At 41.1% G+C, this 24548-nt stretch overlaps 1 protein-coding gene across 1 annotated transcript; it reads right to left on the bottom strand.

Moving 5' to 3' along the window:
• Positions 1-20070: 20070 nt before the first annotated feature.
• Positions 20071-20274, bottom strand: LOC116501379 (excitatory amino acid transporter 1-like). The gene has a single exon (XM_032206900.1). The coding sequence runs from the start codon at positions 20272-20274 to the stop codon at positions 20071-20073; it is 204 nt and encodes a 67-aa protein (XP_032062791.1).
• Positions 20275-24548: the final 4274 nt, after the last annotated feature.

The following is a 24548-nucleotide window of genomic DNA, read 5'->3' as shown; positions in this document are numbered from 1 at the left end:
AAGAAGACTCTTATCTAGTATTTTGCTGACACATACAAACAACCTGGACAGACCAAGAGGAAGGATTTCCTGTTGTAGAATACAAGACTGTTGCCATATCAGGTTTAAATATTACTGTAATCCTTTATTTATATTTGATTTATCACTCAGTTCTTTCAATAAGGAATTCACGTTCATGACTGCAATTCATGGAATCACATTATCATCTTTTCAAAAAGATAGTTGGGATGTTTTCAGTCTCTAGCTGTTTGATTTTGTTAGTTGAACTACTTTGTCCCTAAAAACTTCATTATGACTTTGATGAAACTATCCATAGGTAGCATCTTCCATCTATTCAGTTTGCTGGTCAGCAGCCTCTTTTAGCATATGTATTTCAAAAAGTGCTTTATTTCAGTTGATTCAAAAGAGGCCTCACATAAGCCTTTTAATTGCCTGACTTATTATGAGTTGTTATTTGAAAGATACAATGTGTGGTCTGTGATTCTGAAAATGTTGTAGCAAAGAGGATTGATTTAGATGTACCTTCTGTATAGGTTATGAAATATCTCTAACTGTTAGGCATTATTCAGAATGGAAGAATTTCTCTACCTTAAAGGTTACAAAAATAGAAAATTGGTACATGGAACAATAGTTAATCACAAAATAGGTACCTGAGTCCAAATTGTGACCTTCAAAGTCCCTCTAGATAAAAAAGCTTAGTTCTAGAAATCTATAAAGTCAATGGGGACTTCTCCATTTGTTTTGGAAGACCCCCCCACTTCTCACAGTTCTGCTTGTATTTTTCTCAGAATTGTCAGGACCTAAACATCAGTTTGCCTATTTCCAGTCTAAGTACTGGTGATCTAGAAATGGAGCATGTCTGATACGTACATGCAGAGAATCAGCTGGATTTGAGATGCCCCGTGTTCCTGTTCTTGCTCCAAGGATTACATCACAACCTGGGGAACCCTGCTGTAGATGAATGTTTTAGCCATTAGGTTAAAACATCATTTTGTCTTTTGCTCTCTTGGCATATGTATTTGCCTTTAGAAGTCTTGCATTTCCCTCTGCTTGATGACACAACTTTGAAAGGAATGGTGGAATTCCATCTGTAACTTGGGTTTTGAAAGGAAAAGTTTGAGTCAGTTCCTGAAGTGCCACTGACACCATTCCCAAGGTGAGGGCTCATCTGCTTCTAGATCTTGATTGGGTGAAAATATCTAGCATTGTCCTGACTCACTCAGAAAGAACTGGGAGTAGGAACGTAATCCTGCTTTACTTTTCCTCCTGGCAAGTTTTAGGTGGCAAGTTTTAGGCAGTTACATGCTTTCTTTGTGGACTTGTGGGGTCACCCTTTTGAGTCTCCTAGCTCTCACCCATGCACTAAAAAAGATATCCAGCTCTGAGATTTGGATTCCACATGCAGCTTCCTTTACTTACATTTTAGGCTTTGAAGGACTAGATTACCTGTCCTTGTTTATTTAATGTATGTATTCCCAAGTCAAAAAGATTTCAAAAAACTTCAAAATGTATGCGGTAGTTTGATTTATCAACTGCCTTTCGTTAGTACTCCCAGGAATTCCCTCATTAATAGTACTGTTATATTCATACAATGGTAATTTTTGTCTTTTTATTTTGGTCATTGTGAATGGTAAAAGCAGAGTATTTCACAGAGTCAGTTTGAAGGAGCAGTTTATGTTTCAGTGTAAATAATGCTTATCACATAAGTCCCATCTTTTATAGACCATTTTGGAACAAATGAATCTTCAGTTATGCCAAGTTACCAAAATGGTGAAAACCAAACATAAAGTTTATAACTGTCAAGCTGATTTCCATTTATGATCTTGTTATGATCTGTTCGTGTTTGTAGGGAGAAAGTTCGAGTGGCCAAAGCACAGCTAGAGTTGAAGCTGGCTGTGTCTGTGAGAGAAAATAAAAAGGGTTTTTTTAGATATGTAAATGGAAAAAGGAGAACTAAAGAAAACATAGGGCCGCTCCTTGATAGGGAAGGTCTCCTCACAGACGATGACGTAGGCAAAGCAGAGACGCTTAACGCCTTCTTTGCCTCTGTCTTCAATGCCGATGATGGGCTTCGGGACCCAGGGTGCCCTGAGCTGGAGGACTGGGACGGTGGGGATGACAAACTCCCAACTGACCCTGAACGTGTGCGGGATTTGCTACTCCACCTGGATCCCTACAAGTCCATGGGTCCGGATGGGATTCATCCCCGGGTGCTGAAAGAGCTGGCGGATGTCATCGCGGAACCTCTATCGATTATTTTTCAACGATCCTGGGAATTTGGAGAGGTCCCGGTAGACTGGAAGCTGGCAAATGTTGTGCCAATTTTCAAGAAGGGTCAGAAAGAAGACCCTAGCAATTACAGGCCTGTCAGTCTCACGTCAGTGCCTGGTAAAATCATGGAGAAGTTGGTTCTCGGACTCATTGAGGCGCACCTGGGGGACAATGCAGTCATTTGTCCCAGCCAGCATGGGTTTGTGAAGGGTAGGTCCTGCCTAACTAACCTGATTTCCTTTTATGATAAGATCACCCGTATGGTGGACCAAGGGAAACCAGCTGATGTGATTTTTTTGGACTTCAGCAAGGCTTTTGACACGGTTTCCCATAGGATCCTACTGGACAAAATGTCCACCATACAGATAAATAAAAACATCATACGATGGGTGAGCAATTGGCTAACGGGCAGGGCCCAAAGGGTTATGGTAAATGGGGCTGCGTCAGGCTGGCGGGCGGTCACCAGTGGGGTCCCTCAAGGCTCCATTTTAGGGCCGGTACTTTTCAATATTTTTATAAATGATCTGGATGTAGGAATAGAGGGTATTTTGAGCAAGTTTGCTGATGACACCAAACTTGGAGGAGTTGTGGACTCAAATGAGGGCATAAAGGCCTTGCAGAGGGATCTGGACAGGTTGGAGAGCTGGGCGATCACCAACCGCATGAAGTTCAATAAGAGCAAGTGCCGGGTCCTGCACCTGGGACGGGGAAACCCTGGCTGCATGTACAGACTGGGCGATGAGACGCTGGAGAGCAGCCTAGAAGAGAGGGATCTGGGGGTCGTGATAGACAGCAAGTTGAATATGAGCCAGCAGTGTGCCCTGGCAGCCAGGAGGGCCAATCGTATCCTGGGGTGCATCAAGAACGGCATCGCTAGTAGGTCAAGGGAGGTGATTGTCCCGCTCTACTCTGCGCTGGTGCGGCCTCACCTCGAGTACTGTGTGCAGTTCTGGGCACCACAGTATAAAAAGGACATGAAACTGTTGGAAAGTGTCCAGAGGAGGGCTACGAAGATGGTGAAAGGCCTGGAGGGGAAGACGTACGAGGAACGGCTGAGGTCACTGGGCCTGTTCAGCCTGGAGAAGAGGAGGCTGAGGGGAGACCTCATCGCAGTCTACAACTTCCTCGCAAGGGGTTGTCAAGAGGCAGGAGACCTTTTCTCCATTAACACTAGTGACAGGACCCGCGGGAACGGGGTTAAGCTGAGGCAGGGGAAATTTAGGCTGGATGTCAGGAGGGGGTTCTTCACAGAGAGGGTGGTTGCACACTGGAACAGGCTCCCCAGGGAAGTGGTCACTGCACCGAGCCTGTCTGAATTTAAGAAGAGATTGGACTGTGAACTTAGGCACATGGTCTGAACTTTTGGGTAGACCTGTGCGGTGTCGAGAGTTGGACTTGATGATCCTTAAGGGTCCCTTCCAACTCAGGATATTCTATGATTCTATGATCTTGGATCCATACAAATAGAAAGGAGGCAGCCATGTCAAATTTAAAAAAAGAAAATGCATTTCTTCAGTTTATGGAAATGAACAAGATTCAGAAGGTGAATATAACTACCCCTAAGAGAAAGAACATGAGAGTACAACTAGTGAATATGGATAACAATAGCATTTTGTTATCCTCCTGATTCTCATGTTATCCTTCTGGTTTTCTTTCCTCCTTTCCTGCTTTTAACTGTTTCCCTTTTCACTGTTGTATAGTTCAATGGACCTTATATTTTCCTCTCTTTTTCAAAAATGCTTTATAAAAATAAACTTATTTTGCATGGCTTTTAAAAAGTCATATACTCTGGGGTTTCATTATGTTAATTAAAAGTATATACAGTGTCAGTACAATTCCAAGTCTATTGGATTGATGTAATAAATGGAGTAATCCAGCACTTATTAAAATCTATCTGGAATAATTTCCAATTGTTCTTTCCCTATTTTTCATAGTATCTTCCCTATTCCATTCACTGTATTTTTTGTTGTATCAGTGATCTAACTTAAAACTCCATGATCGGGAACCTAGTTGCTTCCTAATACATGTTGTAGACATCATAGTACATTCCGTGAACAACACATTTAGAGAAATTAGTGTATGAGGAAGAAATCTCTTTGCTCCTTACTTTTTTTTTAATCACTTACATTGTTTTATTGCTCCAAAGGTCCAGGTTAAACTGGGCTATATTATGCTGGGCAAGAAGTATATGACAAAATATGGTAAATCCCAAAGATACTGAGATAGTGAGTTCTAATCTGAAACTGAATGAAATACAAATTCTGAATGTAATGCATAGTAAAAGAAAGGAATTGGGAGGATGGACAGTGGATATACATAAATAATGTGACTACATGGATTATTTTATGCAGTTGCTGGTTCCAGTACATCTGACTTTTTTAAGAAAGCATGAAAAATCAAAAAGTCATTTAAATATCTCCCAGCTGCTATTTATCCTGATCTAACAGATAATGTTCCAGTACAAAGTATCAGAATGCCTATATTTGTATCTTACTTTTTTAGCAGCCTTATTAAAATTCAGAAGATCAAATTTCTTTATTTACCTCTCTTTCATATTGGATTTTTTTCGTATGCTTTTTCAAATATACTTTATCTTGATTCACCTAAAAAGATATATATTTAATAAAACTATGTTTATTTCATATCATAAAATCCCCAGAAACTTTTAGATGCTTGATTATTTCAAGGTTATTATGTGACAAGTTCAAACCAGAAAAATGAAAGTTTCAGGAATTAATAAACAACCAAACAAAGCATCTTGGGCTATACCTTCATTTTGGCTAACCAAAAGGCATTTCAGTGCAGATGACAACTCATTCTAGTTTTACCAATGGCATTCTAGTTTTACAATAGCTAGGGTACTAGTAAGAATCTAATGACATTAAACATTTATTTAAACAAGCGGGTCCAGAGAAGGGCGACGAAGCTGGTGAGGGGCCTGGAGAACAAGTCGTACGAGGAGCGGCTGAGGGAGCTGGGCTTGTTCAGCCTGGAGAAAAGGAGGCTCAGGGGTGACCTTATCGCTCTCTACAGATACCTTAAAGGAGGCTGTAGAGAGGTGGGGGTTGGTCTATTCTCCCACGTGCCTGGTGACAGGACAAGGGGGAATGGGCTTAAGTTGCGCCAGGGGAGTTTTAGGTTGGATGTTAGTGTGAGGAATGTTTTAACAATTCGTGTCCATAAAGAACAATTCTGTTTGAATCCTGTCTGCCTCTGGGCCCTGCACTGGCAATTTAATTCTTGAACCACAGCTGCAGTGTGTCCCAGTCTCCCCCTCATTCTAGTCAATTTATCACTTCTTAAATTTATGAACCTGTTTGCTTTTGTTATTCCGGACTTCTATTTCTAACACTGCTATAGATGTGTCTGTGAATGGCTGGGGAAGAATGTTTTAATTACTCGTGTGTCTGGGAGTTTCAGAACAACTGATAACAACTAGTGACTGTTATGGGATACTATGTGGATCTTTGGTATCTGGTTAGGGGGGGCCGAGAGATAAAGAGGAAGGAGAAAGAAGCTGAAGGACGGCTGGGAGACAAGACTTGAAGAGGATGTTCTATAAACTTGGTATGGTGCCCAGTAAGTACAAAGGGGGAGAGGAAGACTACGAGCCTTCAGCATGAAAGACCCCTAGAGACCCCCAGAAGAGACCCCAGAGGAGACTGCGCATGCTCCAGTAGGAGGGACTGGACCCCGGAAGCTAATTATAATAATCTATTTTTTTAGAAGTAGTAATGAATATGTATTAGTCTAGGAGCATAAAAATCAGCTGCTTGATGTAACTGGTGTGCGTCCTGGTGGAGCGGAGACTCCCGGTGCACCCAGCGCTGTTTGCTTACCTCTATCCTTTATATTCTTTCAATAAATCCTATTTTTTTATTTAATCCTAATTTGAATCCCGAGCCATTTATAACAATTTGGGGGCTCGTCCGGGATGGCTATAGTTCCTGAATTCTGATTTAATCTAGGAGAGGCGCCCCACCATTTGGTGGCTCCTGTTTGAGTCAGATCAGGACTAATGCCATCCTGAACCTGAATAAAGGTAAGCAAAGAATTTGATTTTTTTTGAGCTCCCTTGCCGGCTGTTTTTTGCCCGTAATTCTGCGCGCGAAGATCCGGATGAAGACGACAGGGTCGTTTGGATACCGTTCGGTTGGATTCCGGTGTCCGGAATCGAACCGGATGAAGACGACAGTCGTTTGTGGATACCGTCTGGTTCGATCCCAGACGAAGACAGCAGAGATGCTTGTGGATACCATCCAGTTGGACTCTGGATGAAGACGACTGATTCGTAAGATACCGTCCGGTTGGGTAAAGGTGCGGTTGCCAGTGTTTGTGTGTGAGAGTGTAACTGAGACTTCTAAAGTCAGCGTGGAGGTCTTTTTGTTTTCTCACCGGTTTTAATCTCCTGTCGGGGGGGCTGGGCTGGTGAATGGAGTGATACGTGGGTGGGTGATAGGTCCTAAACCCCCTGCAAGACACTCTCACTGGGGGCAACCAAGGGCTGTGGGAATTGCCACTAGTAAAATTCCCGGATGGGTCAGATAAAATCGAAGACCAAGGACCAGAAAGGGAGCAAATTACCAGATATATGACCAAAAAGTCCATTATGAATAATGATTAGAAATTGGAACAATAGGGGCCCCAGAAAATTAAAGAGTAAATTGAAAATGATCCAGTATTTTATGATAGAATGACCAAAAGAACCCTTAAGACCCCATGTATTTTGATCCACGGAGGACGGGGTCTGTCAGGCTTTGAACATTAATAATAGAATACCCGTGGATCGGGAAAAGAGCAAGCTGAAACATTGGAATTAGAAATTAGAGAGCAATTGATTAAGAATGAATATGTGCTACATTTGTGCCTGTGCTGCACTTATACCACCAGATAACAGGAGCCTCTTGGACCCCGAGAACCAGATCAAAAACAACCTCATGGTTCAGACTTTAATCAAGGGGTCTGAGATAAGGAGGACTGTTCACAAAGGGACAGGTTATGCATACGTATAGGAATGTTCATGTATATGTAACTCTTTACTAAAGCAATTTGCCACATTAGGAGTGCACGACTTTGGTGGGACTACCCGCCCCGTGCTGCATGGAACTGAGTAAACATACCTACTTTACAATCTTACTGATTGTGGAGTCAGCTTTCTGTGAGTCATTTTGGTGAGCCAGGCAGGAGACACTCTGCTCGGCTGCGGGATCGGCTGCAGCGTGGACGCCCCTAGGTGCACCTTGAGTGTTTTGCTCAGAGGGGACTCCGCTCTCAGCTGCTCACCGCAGGAGCAAAGATCTCCTGAAACTGCAGACAAACGGTATGTTTTCAGCTGCTGGAGGGATACTAACTGGAGTGTTAATAATTGTATGTGTTTTTATGTATGTATTTTGTGTTGAAATTTTGTATATTGTAATATTTGCATATTGTACGTATTTTGTGTTGAAAGTATTTGTGTAAGTGTAAGGGTTTGAAACAAAGTGTTACAAGTCACTTCACAAAGAACACAGTCAGAGACAATACTTATTTGGTTGGTTATCATTCTAAATTATATTCCTGTGGTATGAATGAGATGTGTGAGAGGCCTCCGTGTGCGATTGTGCTGTGTGAGTGAGAGACAGCGTTGCTGCAAAGCAAGTGCAGAGTTCCGATCCGTGGTTCCGTACTCTCTGCAAGGGGAGTGGGCAGAGACGAACAAAGTGCGTGACAGACTGAAAAGAAGTGCTGTTTTATCCAAGTTTTGAGTGGTGGTGCCTAATATACGGGCCCGGTGTATCTTGTGTATCTTGTGTATCCTATTTTTGCTCTTAAATGTTTTGACTGTGACAAGAAAAAGGCAGGAGCATGATCTGACTCTACTGGTGCTTTCGGCTGTGCTTCCTGCAACATATGAGGCCCGCACAGGCTGAGACCTGGACTCGCTGAGACCTGAACAGGCCGAGAGACCGGAGCGGCGCCGAGAGACTGGAGCGGCGCTGGGAGACCAGAGAAACTACGGAGGGACTACCGCTGGACGGAGAGCCCTGAGAGACGCTGCAGAGCCACGGCCGGCTCTGAGAGACACAGAATAGACCTGACAGAAGCTTCAAAACGCGGGGAAATTGAAGTAATTGCGGGACATCCGAGATCGAGTTGCTACGGGAGATCAGAGGCGTCAGTGGACACCGGCAGTCGACTCTCACCGTGAGGCGAGTCGGCGCAGAGCAGAGGGGCGGACATCAGGACCCTGCAGCCTGTCTGACGTAACCATGGAGGCAGCGGCAGCAGCGGCTGTGCTGCTTCACTCTAGCATTCTTTTTATAAAAGGTTTATCTTGCAATGCAAAAAAGACTATTAGTCCCCAGATCGGTGTTATAACCATTACTAATGACGACTTAGCTCTATTGCAGGGCAGGAGTGCAGAGACGCAGATTACACTGCCAAATGACCACCGGCAGGCTCTTTCACAAACCTAAGGTTGCAGCTGGCACTGCCTGCAGCCGTATAGCAGACGTTACACTCTCTTTCCTAACTAGTAATCATGTGTCTCATCAAGTTGTGGTGAATGGTCAGTGGCAAAAGGAAAAGGAGGATGCCACTGACACTAACAGCATAGGTAATAGGAGTAGTATAAGTGACACAGGTGACGGTGCGGGGTGCTCTGCCTGCTGCTCGCCTTCGCCTGACTGTGCACTGCTGCTGACGGTGCTAGAGCAAAATGTGAAGAATCCCAGTTCCCGTGTAGTAATGGACGCTGTATTCCTTTCCTATGGAAATGTGATGGTGATGAAGACTGCTCAGATGGCAGTGATGAGAGTGCTTGTGTGAAGAAGACGTGTGCTGAATCTGACTTTGTGTGCAACAGTGGTCAGTGTGTGTCAAACAGATGGCAGTGTGATGGGGATCTGGATTGTGAAGATGGGTCTGACGAAAGTGCTGAGCTGTGTCATATGAGAACAGTGTCATGGAAATGTGATGGTGAAAAAGACTGTGACAGTGGAGAAGATGAAGAGAATTGTGGCGATGTGACAGAGATCCTTATTGTAAGGATGGAAGTGATGAAATTAACTGCCCTTCCTGGACCTGCAGGCCAGACCAGTTCAGATGTGAAGATGGGAACTGTGTCCATAGGAGTAGGCAGTACAGTGGTATGAGAGACATTCTGGATGGCACTGATGAAGCAAACTGTAACAATGTTATTCAGTGCTCTGGACCTGGCAAATTCAAGTGCAGAAGTGGAGAATGCATAGATATCAATAAAGTGTGTAACCAGCAGAGAGACTGCAAGGACTGGGGTGATGAGCCCCTGAAGGAATGCAACATAAATGAATGTGACTGTCCAGCTGAGTTTGAGTTTGTAAACAAGAGAAACTGTGGAGGTATTGATGAATGCCAAAACCCTGGTATCTGTAGTCAAATCTGTATCAACCTGAAAGGTGGCTACAAATGTGAATGTAGCCGTGGCTATCAGATGAATCCTGCTACAGGAACCTGGAAAGGGCCATACGGCAAAGCAAATTAGATAACTGTTATTTAACTTGTCAGAAGATAAAAAAGAAAGTGTTTCAACAAGCAGCCATGGGAGGGAAGAATCACTGAACCCCCGATGTGAGGGACTGTACCTTGTTTTACTGACTACTGAAACAGCTGTGAGAACTGCAGAAAGGGACCCACGCATCCAGAATAAAAGGACCAGTAACTACTGAAACTTGGAGGGTTGAGTCCGCTCCTGGGAAACTGAAACTCAAGCTAAGGGAGAAATAATATTCTGGCAACGAGGCTCTGCATGAATTAAGGATGCTAAATAAAGCGAACAAGCCTAAAGGGAGGAAAGGGAGAAGGCAAGACCGGGGCAGGACCCTCCACTGCGGTGTGTATGGCCTACCGAGGGAGGCAACCCCTATGGGTATTGACTGCCGAGTGAGAGGGCCTCGACCGGACTTCTCCCACACTAAGATCAGGTTGTCCCGAGAAAATAACATAAAAAAAAAACTCTTTTTTTAAACCTATATAAAATTGTGATTCGTTTTCCAGGAGCTGGATCACCCTGACAGGCCGAACGGTAACACAAGCCTGAATTGACCCTGAAAGCGGGCCTAACTCCTTGACTGAAGGCGTTTGCCTATTATGATCCAGCTACGTGGGCAGAAGACAGATCCTGGGACTATAGGACCCCAGTATATATACTTAATAGAATAATTAGGTTATTAGCTGTAATAGAAATAGTTATAAATGATGAGAACTGCTTTGTATCAAAATTGCCTAGCTTTGGATTATTTACTAGCACAAGAAGGAGAAATCTATGGAAAATTTAGCTTTAGTAATTGCTTTTTAAAGATTGATAAAAAGGGTGTTTCTTCCTAATAACTGATAGAATGTTATGTTCTGGTTTAGGATGAGAAGAATGTTAATAATATGCTGATGTTTTAATTGTTTTTAATTGTTACAGAGCAGTGCTTACACCAAGCCAAGGATCAAGCCAAATTCAGCTTCTCACTGTCCTGCCAGCAGGCAGGCTGGGAGGAGGGCCGGACTGCTCGGGGTTAGGCTGGGCATCGGACAGCAGGTGGTGAGCAATTGCATTGTGCATCACTTGTTTCGTACACATTATTACTAGTAGTACTATTATCATCATTATTATTATTATTATTATTGTTATTATTTTCTTGTTTTTATCTCAACTCACAGGCTTCACTTTCCCATTTCTCTCTCCCATCCCAGAGAAGGAGGGGGGGGAGGTGAGCGAGCAAACACAAACCTGGAAGGATATGGAATGGGATTTATTTTCATGGCTGCCTGGTGGACCATGGGTTAAAAGAGTGTTATTTTTATTGTCATGTGGTGTAATTATGTTATTCTATATACCTTGTATGATACCTTGCCTTACGTTATTAATACACCAGGTGATAAATAGTACATTTGTAATAACTTCATTAAAAAAGGAAGGGGATATGTCAATTATGATGTTTAAGAATTGGACCCTCCAAGAACGGACTGATGAAATCCAGTTATTAACAACAGAAGTGACACGAATTGTTGATATTAAAAAGAAGATAAGGGATTGTGAGGAATGTTTTAACAATTCGTGTCCATAAAGAACAATTCTGTTTGAATCCTGTCTGCCTCTGGGCCCTGCACTGGCAATTTAATTCTTGAACCACAGCTGCAGTGTGTCCCAGTCTCCCCCTCATTCTAGTCAATTTATCGCTTCTTAAATTTATGAACCTGTTTGCTTTTGTTATTCCGGACTTCTATTTCTAACACTGCTATAGATGTGTCTGTGAATGGCTGGGGAAGAATGTTTTAATTACTCGTGTGTCTGGGAGTTTCAGAACAACTGATAACAACTAGTGACTGCTATGGGATACTATGTGGATCTTTGGTATCTGGTTAGGGGGGGCCGAGAGATAAAGAGGAAGGAGAAAGAAGCTGAAGGACGGCTGGGAGACAAGACTTGAAGAGGATGTTCTATAAACTTGGTATGGTGCCCAGTAAGTACAAAGGGGGAGAGGAAGACTACGAGCCTTCAGCATGAAAGACCCCTAGAGACCCCCAGAAGAGACCCCAGAGGAGACTGCGCATGCTCCAGTAGGAGGGACTGGACCCCGGAAGCTAATTATAATAATCTATTTTTTTAGAAGTAGTAATGAATATGTATTAGTCTAGGAGCATAAAAATCAGCTGCTTGATGTAACTGGTGTGCATCCTGGTGGAGCGGAGACTCCCGGTGCACCCAGCGCTGTTTGCTTACCTCTATTCCTTTATATTCTTTCAATAAATCCTATTTTTTTATTTAATCCTAATTTGAATCTCGAGCCATTTATAACATTAGGAAGAACTTCTTTACTGAAAGGGTTGTTAGACATTGGAACAGGCTGCCCAGGGAAGTGGTGGAGTTACCATCCCTGGAAGTCTTTAAAAGACGTTTAGATGTAGAGCTTAGGGATATGGTTTAGTGGGAACTGTTAGCGTTAGGTCAGAGGTTGGACTCGATGATCTTGAGGTCTCTTCCAACCTAGAAATTCTGTGATTCTGTGATTCTGTGTGAAATTTTACCAAGGATGCCTTAAGTACCGTCACTGTGCACATTGTCAGGGTGTAATGGGATCAAATACCCTTCACTGGGTATGTCAGCCTCAGTCTTCAGTGGATACAGAGGATACCAATAGCAGAAAAGATGTTGTTTCAATGCATGACTCTTTTTTTCTGGGTGTTATCCAGGGGTTCTGTCTATCCATGTATCACAGATTTATAGCTCTTAGGACTCATTTTAAATGATTGTTCAGACCAGCAGTGTGAGACAGAAGAATCTGTTAATCCACACAGTTTTTCACTGTTCAGATCTTTTAGGCTTCTGATCTTTTTTTTCTGATCTAGGCTTCAGATCTTTTTTTGCCTTCTGAATTATGAAGGATCATCTGCAGTCTTTATTTAACCCTGCTTTTTCAGGGCCATAGGGGCATTGGTAATGCCTTCATCTCTACTGTCTTCAACCTGTTCTTTTAACTAATTGTGTGCTTTTTTTAAGGATGTTGGAAAGTTTTGGGTTCCTATGTATGGGGCATGCAGTTGTCGTAGAACAGATGTTCTGTAAGGAATGTTCCAGCAATTCATGTCAATAGAGGTTTTGAAGGGTAAACCTGATATTTGGGGATAAGAGAACAAAGGTGTTTCAGAATAACTGCTAACTATTGTGACTATTGCATGGGACGCTACACAAGTCTCTGATATCCGGCCAAGAGATTAAGGAGAAAGGGGGAGCTGAAGGACGACTAAAAGACAAAGCTTGCATGGGACTCCGGGAACTAGCACGTGTGTCTAGCACGGTGTCTAGCACGTCAGAAAATAAATAAGAAAAGTGTGAGGCAAGCACCTACTGGGGGACGGAGGATCGCATACAGGCCATTCGAAAGAGTACAGGTTTATTTCACCGAGCTACCGAAAATAGGGCGATATAAATATTTGTTGGAGATAGTGGATCAACTAAACCATTGGGTAGAAACCTACCCTGTGGCGAGGGCAACTGCCACTATGGTAGCAAAAATTTTGATGGAAAATATAATACCACGTTTTGGGTTGGTAGGGAGTATTGACTCTGACCAGGGGACACATTTCGCATCTAAGGTGTTACGGGACTTAACCACAGCCCTAGGCATTAAATGGGAATACCATACTCCATGGCATCCACAAAGTTAAGGACAAATTGAGAAAATGAATCAAACGATTAAACAATTGCCTAAATTAATGATTGAAACCCAACTGACTTGGATGTTTGCCACTGGCATTATTGAATGTTAGGACTATGCCCCATAGTGAAACAGGTATTTCACCTTATGAGATGTTATATGGAATGCCGTATTCCCAAGGAATGACATTGGACTATTCTTTTTCACTCTGGGGGAGGAAGTGGCCAAGGCCTTTAACCTTAGTAACTGCTGGGTTTGTGGAGTAGCGGGGGGAACTGAAAGTTGGCCCTGGGTAGCTGGCCCGGTCGAACCCAAGTGGTGGGCTAGTAATTTGAGTGAAGTTCATAATGGGATGCAATTCTGGAAAGAGGAAGAAGGCCCGTGGCAATTGCACTTGTCAGATCGAGGTATATACTGTTTAAACAGAACAGGAATGGTAGCGGTAGGAAAAAGCATTTGTAATTGGACTCTGTCTCCTGGATATGATTGTACTGATCCTGAATGTAGATCTATAAACTGTACAGCATGTAGTGGGAAATGGAACGCCACACATGTCCAGCTGAGAAACGGGACTTGGCTGAAATGCTCATATAAGGAATTTTTTTGATCTGGATGTGAAGCCGTTGCTAGAGCACAAGTGGGGGGACAATTTGACAGTCGGATCTTGAGCTGTCAGCATGATAACACCACTAGGGAACAGCATGTGGTAAGGGTCTACCACTGGAGATGGCAAGATGAGAATGGGAGACGAGTGTTCTTTAAACATTTCTGGTCAGCTCGTAATATGACAGGCCGCCAAGGAAAACTTGATTGTAATTGTAAGTGGGAATCCAATGCGGGAGCTTGGAGGTGTGCATATATGAGTACTAATGGGGCAGACATTGTAACAGGACCACTCGGTAACGAGAACACTCTGTATTTTCATGCTCCAAAGAATAAAGAAGGATGGGATGGTCCTTTTCCAAAGGGGACGTGGGCCCTAAAGGGACATTATTGGGTGTGTGGCAAACATGCCTACAAGAGGCTACCTGAAAGCTGGTTGGGAATATGCTATGTGGGGTACATAAGACCCTTGTTCTTTTTATTGTCACAAATACAAGGAAATCATTTTGGAATAAAATTATATGATGATCTGAATAGAGTAAAACGATCTATTGATGCTTCCTTAGCCGGGGGTAGTGCCAAAGAAAAATAATGGGGAGAGAATGAATGGCCTCCTGAAAGAATCATACAGCATTATGGACCAGCTACCTGGAACCCAAATGAGGTAGTATCGGGGGCCCAAGAACCTATTTATAATTTGAATCGAATAATTAGGTTGCAAGCTGTCCTCGAAATTGTAACCAATCAAACAGCAACGGCTTTGGATCTTTTGGCTGATCAATCCACCCAGATGAGGAAAGCTATCTTTCAACATAGAATGGTTTTAGACTATTTACTAGCAGAAGAGGGGAGGGTGTGGAAAACTGAATGATTCTAATTGTTGCTTACAAATTGATGATAATGGGAAAGTGGTTAAACAGATAACAAAAGAAATTAGAAAATTAGCCCACATCCCAGCACAAACTTGGAAGGGTATGGATTGGGATTTGTTTTCATGGCTGCCTGGTGGAACATGGGTTAAAAGGATGTTATTTTTATTTTTATGTGGTGTAATAATGTTATTGTTTATACCTTGTATGATACCTTGCTTTACATTATTGATACGCTGAATAATAAATAGTATCCAATTTGTGATGACTTCGGTAGAGAAGAAAAGTGATGTGTCAATAACGATGCTTAAGAAATGGACCCACCTAAGAACCGACTGATGAAATCCAGTTGTTACTGGAAAAAGTTGAAGAAGAGACACGAATTGAGAATATTAAAAAGAAGATGAGGGATTGTAAGGAATGTTTTAGCAATTCGTGTCAATAGAGGGTTTGAAGGGTAAACCTTGAGTCTCTGATATTTGGGGATAAGAGAACAAAGGTGTTTCAGAATAATTGCTAACTATTGTGACTATTGCATGGGACGCTACGCAAGTCTCTGATATCCGGCCAAGAGATTAAAGAGAAAGGGGGAGCTGAAGGACGACTAAAAGACAAAGCTTGCATGGGACGCTGCGCAAGTCTTTGATATCCAGCCAAGATGGACAAAGGAGAAGGACAAAGACAAAGCCTGGGAAGAAGACTACGAGCCTTCAGCACGAGAGACCCCCAGAGGGACCACCAGAGACTGATACACATGCCAGTGGAATTGTTCGGATTCTGGGAACTAATTATAATAACCCTGCCTTTTCTAGAAGTAGTGATGAATATTTATTAGCCTAGGAGCATAAAAACGAGCCGCCTGATGTAACGTGTGCATGTTAGAGGAGCCCAGATTCCCCGCGCACCTAGCGCTGTTTGCTTGCCTTTTATTAACCCCATAAATAAACCTTATAAAGCTAAATTGACTCAGAATTTATAACATGTTGTATGGGCCTATTGGCATTTCACATTTATTGCGTAATTGAGGACTGGAGTCCATGATGCTGCCAGTCCTGCGCTCCCTTTGGTGTACAGGTAGAAACCCAAACTGGCTCCAAGAAAGGGTTCCACCTCTGTCCTCTTTGAATGGTTCCATGATGGCTTAATAACTATGCAGAAACTACTTTTTATAATACTTGCACCACAACCTCCCTGTAGTTCATCAAGACCCTCAGTTAAAACAGTATTTGTGAACAGCTTCTCAGGAGCTCTGTGTGTCTTGATCTTTCCTTAAGTACAAGTTCAGAATCCACAAGAGATTCTTGGACATTTATAAGTCCTGTCAGAATAAAGTCTGGACTCCTGTAGCATTTTTGGAAAATGGGAGGTAAGTACAGAGAATCAAGTGCTGAAGGAAGTATATCTGAAAGGAAGGCATTTTTTTTGGGACAGAATGATGAAGCTAAGTAGCGTGAGAGAGAGGGAGCCCCTGAGATTTTGCCAGTAATTTGGCTAACACTTCAAAGTATGGAAGACTTCCTGGAGATTTTCCATGAACCACCAGGACCTCTAGCCTATCTTAAATTGCTCTTGGTGATTGTGACACTCTGAATTCACCAACGGTCAGCTTCCCAAATTCACCTCACATAACTGTTCTCATTTATTGGCTTTTGCCAAGATCCACTGCAAAAAAAATAATTTAATATTTCTAGGCAGGCCAGCAAAGAAAACCTTCATAACTCACTTTGCTGACCATGTCTTTCTCAAAGTTTCTCAAAGGGCTTGAAAGCAGTTTAAATTTCACTAAAAATGGCAACAATGATAATAACGATGATGTGCTAGACAGACTCTACCCATGCAAAATGTGAAGTCAGAAGAATCTTTTTTGAGATTTTTAGGAAATAGTGTGCAAGTAATTCTCAACATGAGTTATCACTTCTGGCATCTTCATTATTAGGTTTTTAAATATATTTTTTTTGTATTGGAGCAGCTAGTAAAATCAGTTCAGAATCACTTTAGAAATCAGTTTCGAATCATATTACCAGCAGAAATTAGGGTAGATGATTATATTTTTCCTTAACATGTGCATGCCAGAAAATTTCTGCTCTGTCTGCAAAATATTAGTATGCAAAACAAACAAATGCATGCTGCAACTTCATAACAAAGTACGTATTTCCACAGACACAAACTCATCTGACAAACTCAAATGCCTGTTAAAAGTTACAGTCCTGAAACTGGGTTAAGACATATGATCCTATCCACTTAACCTCTACCAGCATCAATCCTGTTCAGCAAAGAAGTCAGAAATGCTCTATTAAATAGGCTTTTTCATCTCACTCCCTTGACAAAAGAGGCCTAAAAGAAATGTTTCTGACTAAATATTGCTCTCTTTTAAGCTAAAATTTTGATTTATCTGAGTTGAGTCTTTATGAAAATTGCTGGACTGACAACCCTAGAAACTGGTGTCCTCTGTTTAGATTACAGAGAGCATTAAGCATCTTCTCTTGTAAGTGATTCATCCCTGACCTGAGTATAGTTTGGTTTCCACCTACATTCACATCCAAGCATCTCTGATGAGACAATGAACAATGCTAATTAGTGGGTTGATTTCAAAATGTTGATTATTGTCTGCTAGGAAAGGGATCAAGCCCACCGTCTTATTTTCCACAGATCAAACAACTGAGAGATGATAAAAGTTTTGTCCTTGCCAAACTAGACAGATGCAGTTCAACCACTATGTTCTCCCAACTCTTTAGTTCCCTACTTCTATTTCCACAACAGTAAGAATTTGTCCAAAAAACAAATTTTACCTTTTTATGAGCTACCAAGCGTGAACTTGCTGTTCTAATCATATATCACAGAATCACAGAATTGAAGGGGTTGAAAGGGACCTCGAAAGATCATCGGGTCCAATCCCCCGCCAAAGCAGGTTCCTTAGAGCAGGCTGCCCAGGTAGGCGTCCAGACGGGCCTTGAATATCTCCAGAGAAGGAGACTCCACAACCTCCCTGGGCAGCTTGTTCCAGTGCTCTGCTACCCTCACAGTAAAGAAATGCCCTCTCATATTCAGCTGGAACCTCCTGTGCTTCAGTTTGTGCCCATTGCCTCTTGTCTGGGCACAAGTGAAAAGAGACCAGCTCCACCCTCTCAACATCCTCCCCTCAGATATTTATATACATTAATGAGGTCTGCCCTCAGTCTTCTCTTTTCCAGGCTAAACAGGCCCAGTTCTGTCAGCCTGTCCTTGTCCAACAGATGCTCTAGTCCTCTAATAATCTTCGTAGCCCTCCTCTGAACCTGCTCCAGTAGTTCTATTTCCCTCAATATATATATACTGTAAAATTACACCACAAATGTAAGAAAATAAATGGAATATTCCATCATAGTAATAAAAAGACTCTTTTCTAGATATTACATCAGATGTGTCTATATGTTCATGAGCATAATTTGAGCAGCTGGGTCATCTTAGGCTGCACATTTTCATCAATTCTCCAACTTGTGTTCCAGCCTTGCTGGTACTCTGCCATGGCTGTAGGTGGTAGTGGAGCCATGGGCAGACATTTGTCACTAGTTATCTAAAGCTAATTGGAATGTGCAATAACAGTAAACACACTTATTCAGCCTCCATTCCTATTTCCACATTGCCAGTTTTATGGGAGTCACACTGGAGCTAGATGACAGAAAAAAAAATTGCAAGTGTGCTTTGGTCTTAGTGTTCAGTATAGAAAGATGACAGTCTAAGAATTTTATTGCTTTGAGGTTTGACTGTTTCAAAACCTGCTTAGTTTGTTCTGCCTTTCCTGACCATGCCTAAATTTTGTACCCCTGATACTGATTTTTGTTTGTTTGTTTTGTATTGAACAAATACTTATTTAGGAATGAAAAGCACCCATGATGAAATACTATTGATAAACATGAAAAATTACATTTCTGTTATAGCAACAAAGTTCTTAATTTTACCCACATGCAAACCAATATCATTGTCTCTCAGAAAAAGACCATCAAAACTGAAATTAATTTAAAATAACCCTGCAGTTGTGGTATCAAACAACAATAATGGTAAAGCCCTAAAATTTTAATTCCTAAAAAAGATGTAGAAAAACAGCAAGCATAGAATCATAGAATGGTTTGGGTTGGAAGGGACCTTAAAGATCATTTAATTCCAGATTTATGTGGAACAACTTCATCATGGACATTAGGGCCTATGTAGGTGAAGGATATAAACCCTTATCTTTAAGTGCTGGCATTTGGGTTTTGATGAGCAGATTCACGGTTTTATATTCTAAACTGATTAGAAAATAAAAAAGTAGTATGGTAAAACCATAATGTTCTTGCCCAAACTATAAGGAATGGTATTTCACGAAACATGGTGTCATTTAGAAAATTAATTTTATTTAAAAGAAAATGAACAAAAGTGATTACATAATTACATAAAGTAAATTTTGCTTTAACAATCATATGTTTTTTGTCAGATGATTCCCTTTCTGAAGTAAATTTAAAATGTGTAGCTATATTTTAAATTAATGTTTTGGTGCATTCCAAATCTAAGTGCTGTTTGATGTTCTGATTCCTCTCTATAGATTCTAAAAAGAAATTTAATCAGGTGCTATCTTGCAGTGCTTTGAACAAGTAGTGTTTCCATTGTTGTCCCAATTGTATCTGAAAGATGCATGTGTAAGATTGAGAGCAACTGAGAAAGCATAAGGTTTTACTTAGGTTTGACTGGTTTGCATTTGTCAAGGGAAAACTAAAAAGATTGAGGCTCTTATATAGGACTTTGCATAGAAATATCACCCTTTAATTTTCATTTAATTCACTGAGTACTTATGTTTGTCATTGCAAGGTGTTAATTTTGGCTAGATTAGGTAAAGGTTACATCCTGAGCATTTTTCTGCAGCTGGTTTTGGTAGAAAAAGATTTTGTTGAGAACATTCTATTCAGTTACTGTACTTAATTCTTTAAAAGAAGAATCCATAGAGTGACTGATTTATTTCAAAACAAATTTCCTTGCGGAATATTAGAATTAAAATGGATCTTCCCAAGACTTCAACATGCAACTGTCAGAAACCAAACTCTCCAAGCCAGAACATTCTTATCCTCGAAATTTGGGATCTCATTTGTAATGCCGATTGCCCAGATAAATCCTCGTTATCAAATACAATGGAGAACAGAATACTGAACAAATTACTCACCAAGAATCACAGAAACAACTGTGAAAAGCATGAAAGCATTCCTCAATAAGTAATTTTTAACATCATCCTTTGTTATGCTCTGCACTTTTTTTTTTTTTTTTTTTTTTTTTTCCAAAAGTGTACGTTTCAGGATTCCTTGTTGAAAATGTTCCATCTTTCTTCCAGTTTTGGGAGTTTCTCTGTTACCTTTAGTCATTTATCTTGCAGAATTTTTTCTCTTATAATTAACTTTTTTCAAAATCCTTTCAGAAAAGTGGGAGACCCTTTTCCATGGGAGGGACTGGAGAAACCTGTAAGACAAGAAATATCAAATATTGCAATAAGTTTTCAGAGGAATTATTAGCCACGTGTTAACATGGAAGCAGTTATAAATGAAATCTCAACTCAATCTGAATTTAGTAATATTTATAAAACAAATATTTATCAAAGGTATAAAAGGTATAAAAGCTATAAAAGGCAAGTAAACAGTGCTGGGCGTGCGGGGAGTCTACGCTCCACCAACACGCACACATGAACATCACACATTCTAAATATATACATGTAGATCATTGCTTTACATACTAAACCCGAGTATGCCTATACATACATACAATCAGGAAAGGTAACAAACAATCCTTTAAGTTCCATGACTTAACAGTCTCCATTTTCCATTCCTTTTCTTGATTACAAACAACAGTCTCCATTTTCAATTCCTTTTGAACAATATGTCTCACTTTAAGTTCTCAAGCAACTCGGTCTTCAGGCCTTATGTATCCCGTTCTTCCCAGATCGAAGAAAAGCATATCCATCTCCTTTTCAAGGCCAATGAGACCTGGGTCAAAAGGCACGTCCAGGTCAACAAGGGGCGTAACAACTGTGGTGGTTTTACCGTGCTGGGCAGCTACACCCCACAACCGCTCTCTCACTCCCCTTTTTTTAGATGAGGAGGGGGAGAAGTAAAGCAAAGAACAACTCATGGGTTGAGATAAGGATAATTTAATTAAAGGGAAATAATAATAATAATTAAATAAAGATTATTATGAACTAAACAATTTAACTAAAGGGAAATAAAAAGGGAAAGGGGAAAAGGGAGGGGAAAAGGGAAAATAAAAAGAAGGGAGGAAAACAAACTAATAAAATAAATGAAGGCTATGTGGAAGTCCAGAGGAAAGAAATTACTCTCTACTTCCCACAAATGAGCGATGATTGACCATGTCCTTGAAGCAGGGCCTCAACGCACGTAGCTGGTGTTCGGGAGGAGAACTGACGTTTTCACAATGAGAGCCCACCCCTCCCCTTTTCTTCCTGTTTCCACCTTTTATTGCTGAGTGTGACATCACATGGTATGGAATATCCCTTTGATTGGTTTAAGTCAGCTGCCCTAGTGATGTTACTATTCTCACTTTTTGCCCACCCCCTAGGAGGGTTAGAGAAAGGCCCGATGCTGTGCCAGTGCTGCTCAGCAGTAGACACAACACTGGTGTGATAACACTGCTGTTCCAGCTACAAGTGCAGAGTACGGCACTGTATGGGCTGCTGCCGGGAAAGTTAACATTCCAGCCAGACCCAGTACAACAGCAAAAGCCTGCGATGGCTGTAGCAGCAGAGGAACCAATGGCGTAGCAGTCGGATCAGTAAAGGAGCCCGCAGCTCCCTCACTATCTGGCAAGCCACACATTTGTGATTGTGGCTCCACATGGCTCTTTAAGGCCTCAGAGACTGCTCGTCAGATGCCGAGCAATCCCACCGCAACCTTGTCATTTTTAGTTGCAGAGTCCCACACCTTGACATTAATTTGGTTCCATGTTTCAGGATCACAAACTGTCCGATTGTTAATAAGGAGTATAAGCTGTACGGTTACCAGGACAGTCTTTGTTCCTAAGGACGTATGATTCCCCATAACGCACAGCTGCTTACCAGCGAGGGGCAGTTGTGTGCGCGGGTCCTCTTCTCTCAGCTTGAGCTTCTCTCCAGCTCCAGCTCTCCTATTTCCAGTGACTTTCTGTACGAGCTTCTCTGAGCAGTTTGCTGAGTCTGGGCAAACCTATCTTCATGAGGCAATCAAAGTGCCTGTTCCCGTCCTGGTCTCCATTCTGCCAGCCTGTTCCTCTTCACTTCTTTTTCCTGCTTCTTAATTGATGACGCAACTTCATTGTGTTGCCTTTTTTTTTTTTTTTTTTTATCTGAGGGCAGGGTCCCCTCTTATACCCTTCTCTCCACAGCAGTTCTTTTCAAAACAACTTCTCATTGGTCAAACAACTTTGAATGTAACAACAACAGCAAACACCCAGAAACATCCATGCCTTAAGGGCTGGAGAACAAGAGAACCATCTGGAGAACAAGAAACCCCAGACTGCATGGAGTCTCCTGAATCACCCTTCTTTGTTCCCTCTAAACTCTTTTATATTCCTGATGCCCTCATCGTTAAGAGTCTAATGTTATCTCAATCACGGGGTTTTCCAACCCCCATGGCCATGTTCCCAAATCTCCCCCTTCTTTGTTAATATCAACCATTTTCTGGACACGAATTACCACTCCATATATAACAACTGGAATGTTTAAAATGCTCTGTATTTAAGATGTTTTTAAATGGTTAGCTGAATTCTTCCTATTCACATGTTAAACACAGCAAAAAAAAGTTTATTCATCCCTCAACCACTATTTAGAATATATACCTTTGATAGTTTTATGTTGATAACATTAATCTTTGAAGTGTATAATCTATTTAGAGCACATCTGTAAAACATCAAAAGTTGTATCCCACTTAGCTTGTCGCTTCAGACCATAATACAAGTTCACATTGCAAAGAAATGACTAGCTTGGTCTGACATCAATTATGGGCATATAATCAGATTTTAAGAAATCACACACTGAATGAACCTTAAAATGTTTTAATATTAAAAGCCTTCATTAGGACATTATTTTTTTGTTTGTTTGCTTAAAAGTAAAGTATTCACGGCTGCTTGATATTAACTTATTTAATAATGGAGTCTGAACAAAGGTGTTTTCCAGACTAAGAATCCAGTTTTCTGAAGTGTTAGTTAATATACCAGCATGTTTTTATTAAGAAATTAGAAATTCATAAATGTGCAGAGTTAGTTGCTTCCAATGAAATCTGCCTCCATTTATACATATATACATAATCTAACTGTGAAATCTTAATAAATCTAGTGCCTTAATACCCCCTTTTGTAAGGAAGCACTTAGAATATAAAACACGAGGTTTTGAAACAGCATGTCTTAGAGGTTTAGAATGGTTTGGGTTGGAAGGAACCTTAAAGATCATCTAATTCCAATCCCTGCCATGGGCAGGGACTCCTACCACTAGAACAGATTGCTCAAAGCCACATCCAACCTGGCCTTGAAGACTTCAGGGATGGGGCATCCACAGCTTCTCTGGGCAAAATACCATGTTGTAACATTTATTTTGATGTGATTTGATCACTGCTTTTTGAATTACCATATGTTTGAAGATTGGCACTTTAGTGCAATATTCTCTGTGAATTTTAACAGAATGATGCATGCTTTATGTGTTTAGAGAGTGAAAACATTCATAGACTGCACTAGATATTTATATTAGTACATATTCCAGTTTGGACATGGCTACTGTATGCACGAAGGATTTTTTCAGAGCAATTAATTTTCAGTATTTTGTAAAAACAAAACAAAACAAAACAGATTCATTCACAGTGCCTTTTCTTTCCAAGACGATTCATACAGCTTATCTCTCTTTTACAATTTACATTAAGATCAAGAGAGAACATGGGTATAGGCAAAGGATCACTACATTAGGTAACATACAAAGGAGGAGAGTGAAAAATGAAGACTCCATTCCCCAAACCCCAGCAGATGAAATGATCAGCTCACCTTTTCAGATCCGCAGCATTCTACGCACGCTGCTGTGGCAGTAGGGATTTCCCAGAAAACACAACAGAGCTGCAAAGTTTGTTGAGATGGAGACAGAAAACTGACAATCTACATACACTGTGGAATACAGCAATTTACTATCTGTGTAACTTAAGGAAAGGGCAGGAGACCATCATTCCAGTTCTGAAAAAAAAAATAAGAAAACATCAGAAGAGAGGGGAAAGCTGAGCTGCTGTAATATTGATTAGTTTTGGCACATTGAGAACAGGGCCACTTGTTTTGTTTTTCCTTTTAGACCACTTTCACACTTTGTCAGTTCAGCTTCATTAGAAATGCAAAATCAGAACCCAGGAAGAACTGGAGGATCACACACACAAACAGAACAGGGACGGCTTCATTAGATATTAGAAACTGGAAATCTGAAAAACCTTTGCATAATTATATAACGCTATTCCTGTGCTTTTTAAAATAAATGTTAAAATATGCATGCATGAGCATGCTAGCTTGTTCTAAAAAGCAGCTATCACAGGTTTTCTAATTCTTAAAGACAGTTATTCATTAACTCCCCCTTCCCAGTGTTATAAATGAAGTCTCGACTCTGAATTTAGTAACATAAAAGAATATT

The sequence above is a fragment of the Aythya fuligula genome, chromosome W (assembly GCF_009819795.1).
Source record: "Aythya fuligula isolate bAytFul2 chromosome W, bAytFul2.pri, whole genome shotgun sequence".
Taxonomy (NCBI): domain Eukaryota; kingdom Metazoa; phylum Chordata; class Aves; order Anseriformes; family Anatidae; genus Aythya; species Aythya fuligula.
The sequence above is the reverse complement of the archived record's forward strand: the minus strand, read 5'-3'. Positions and strand labels throughout refer to the sequence as shown.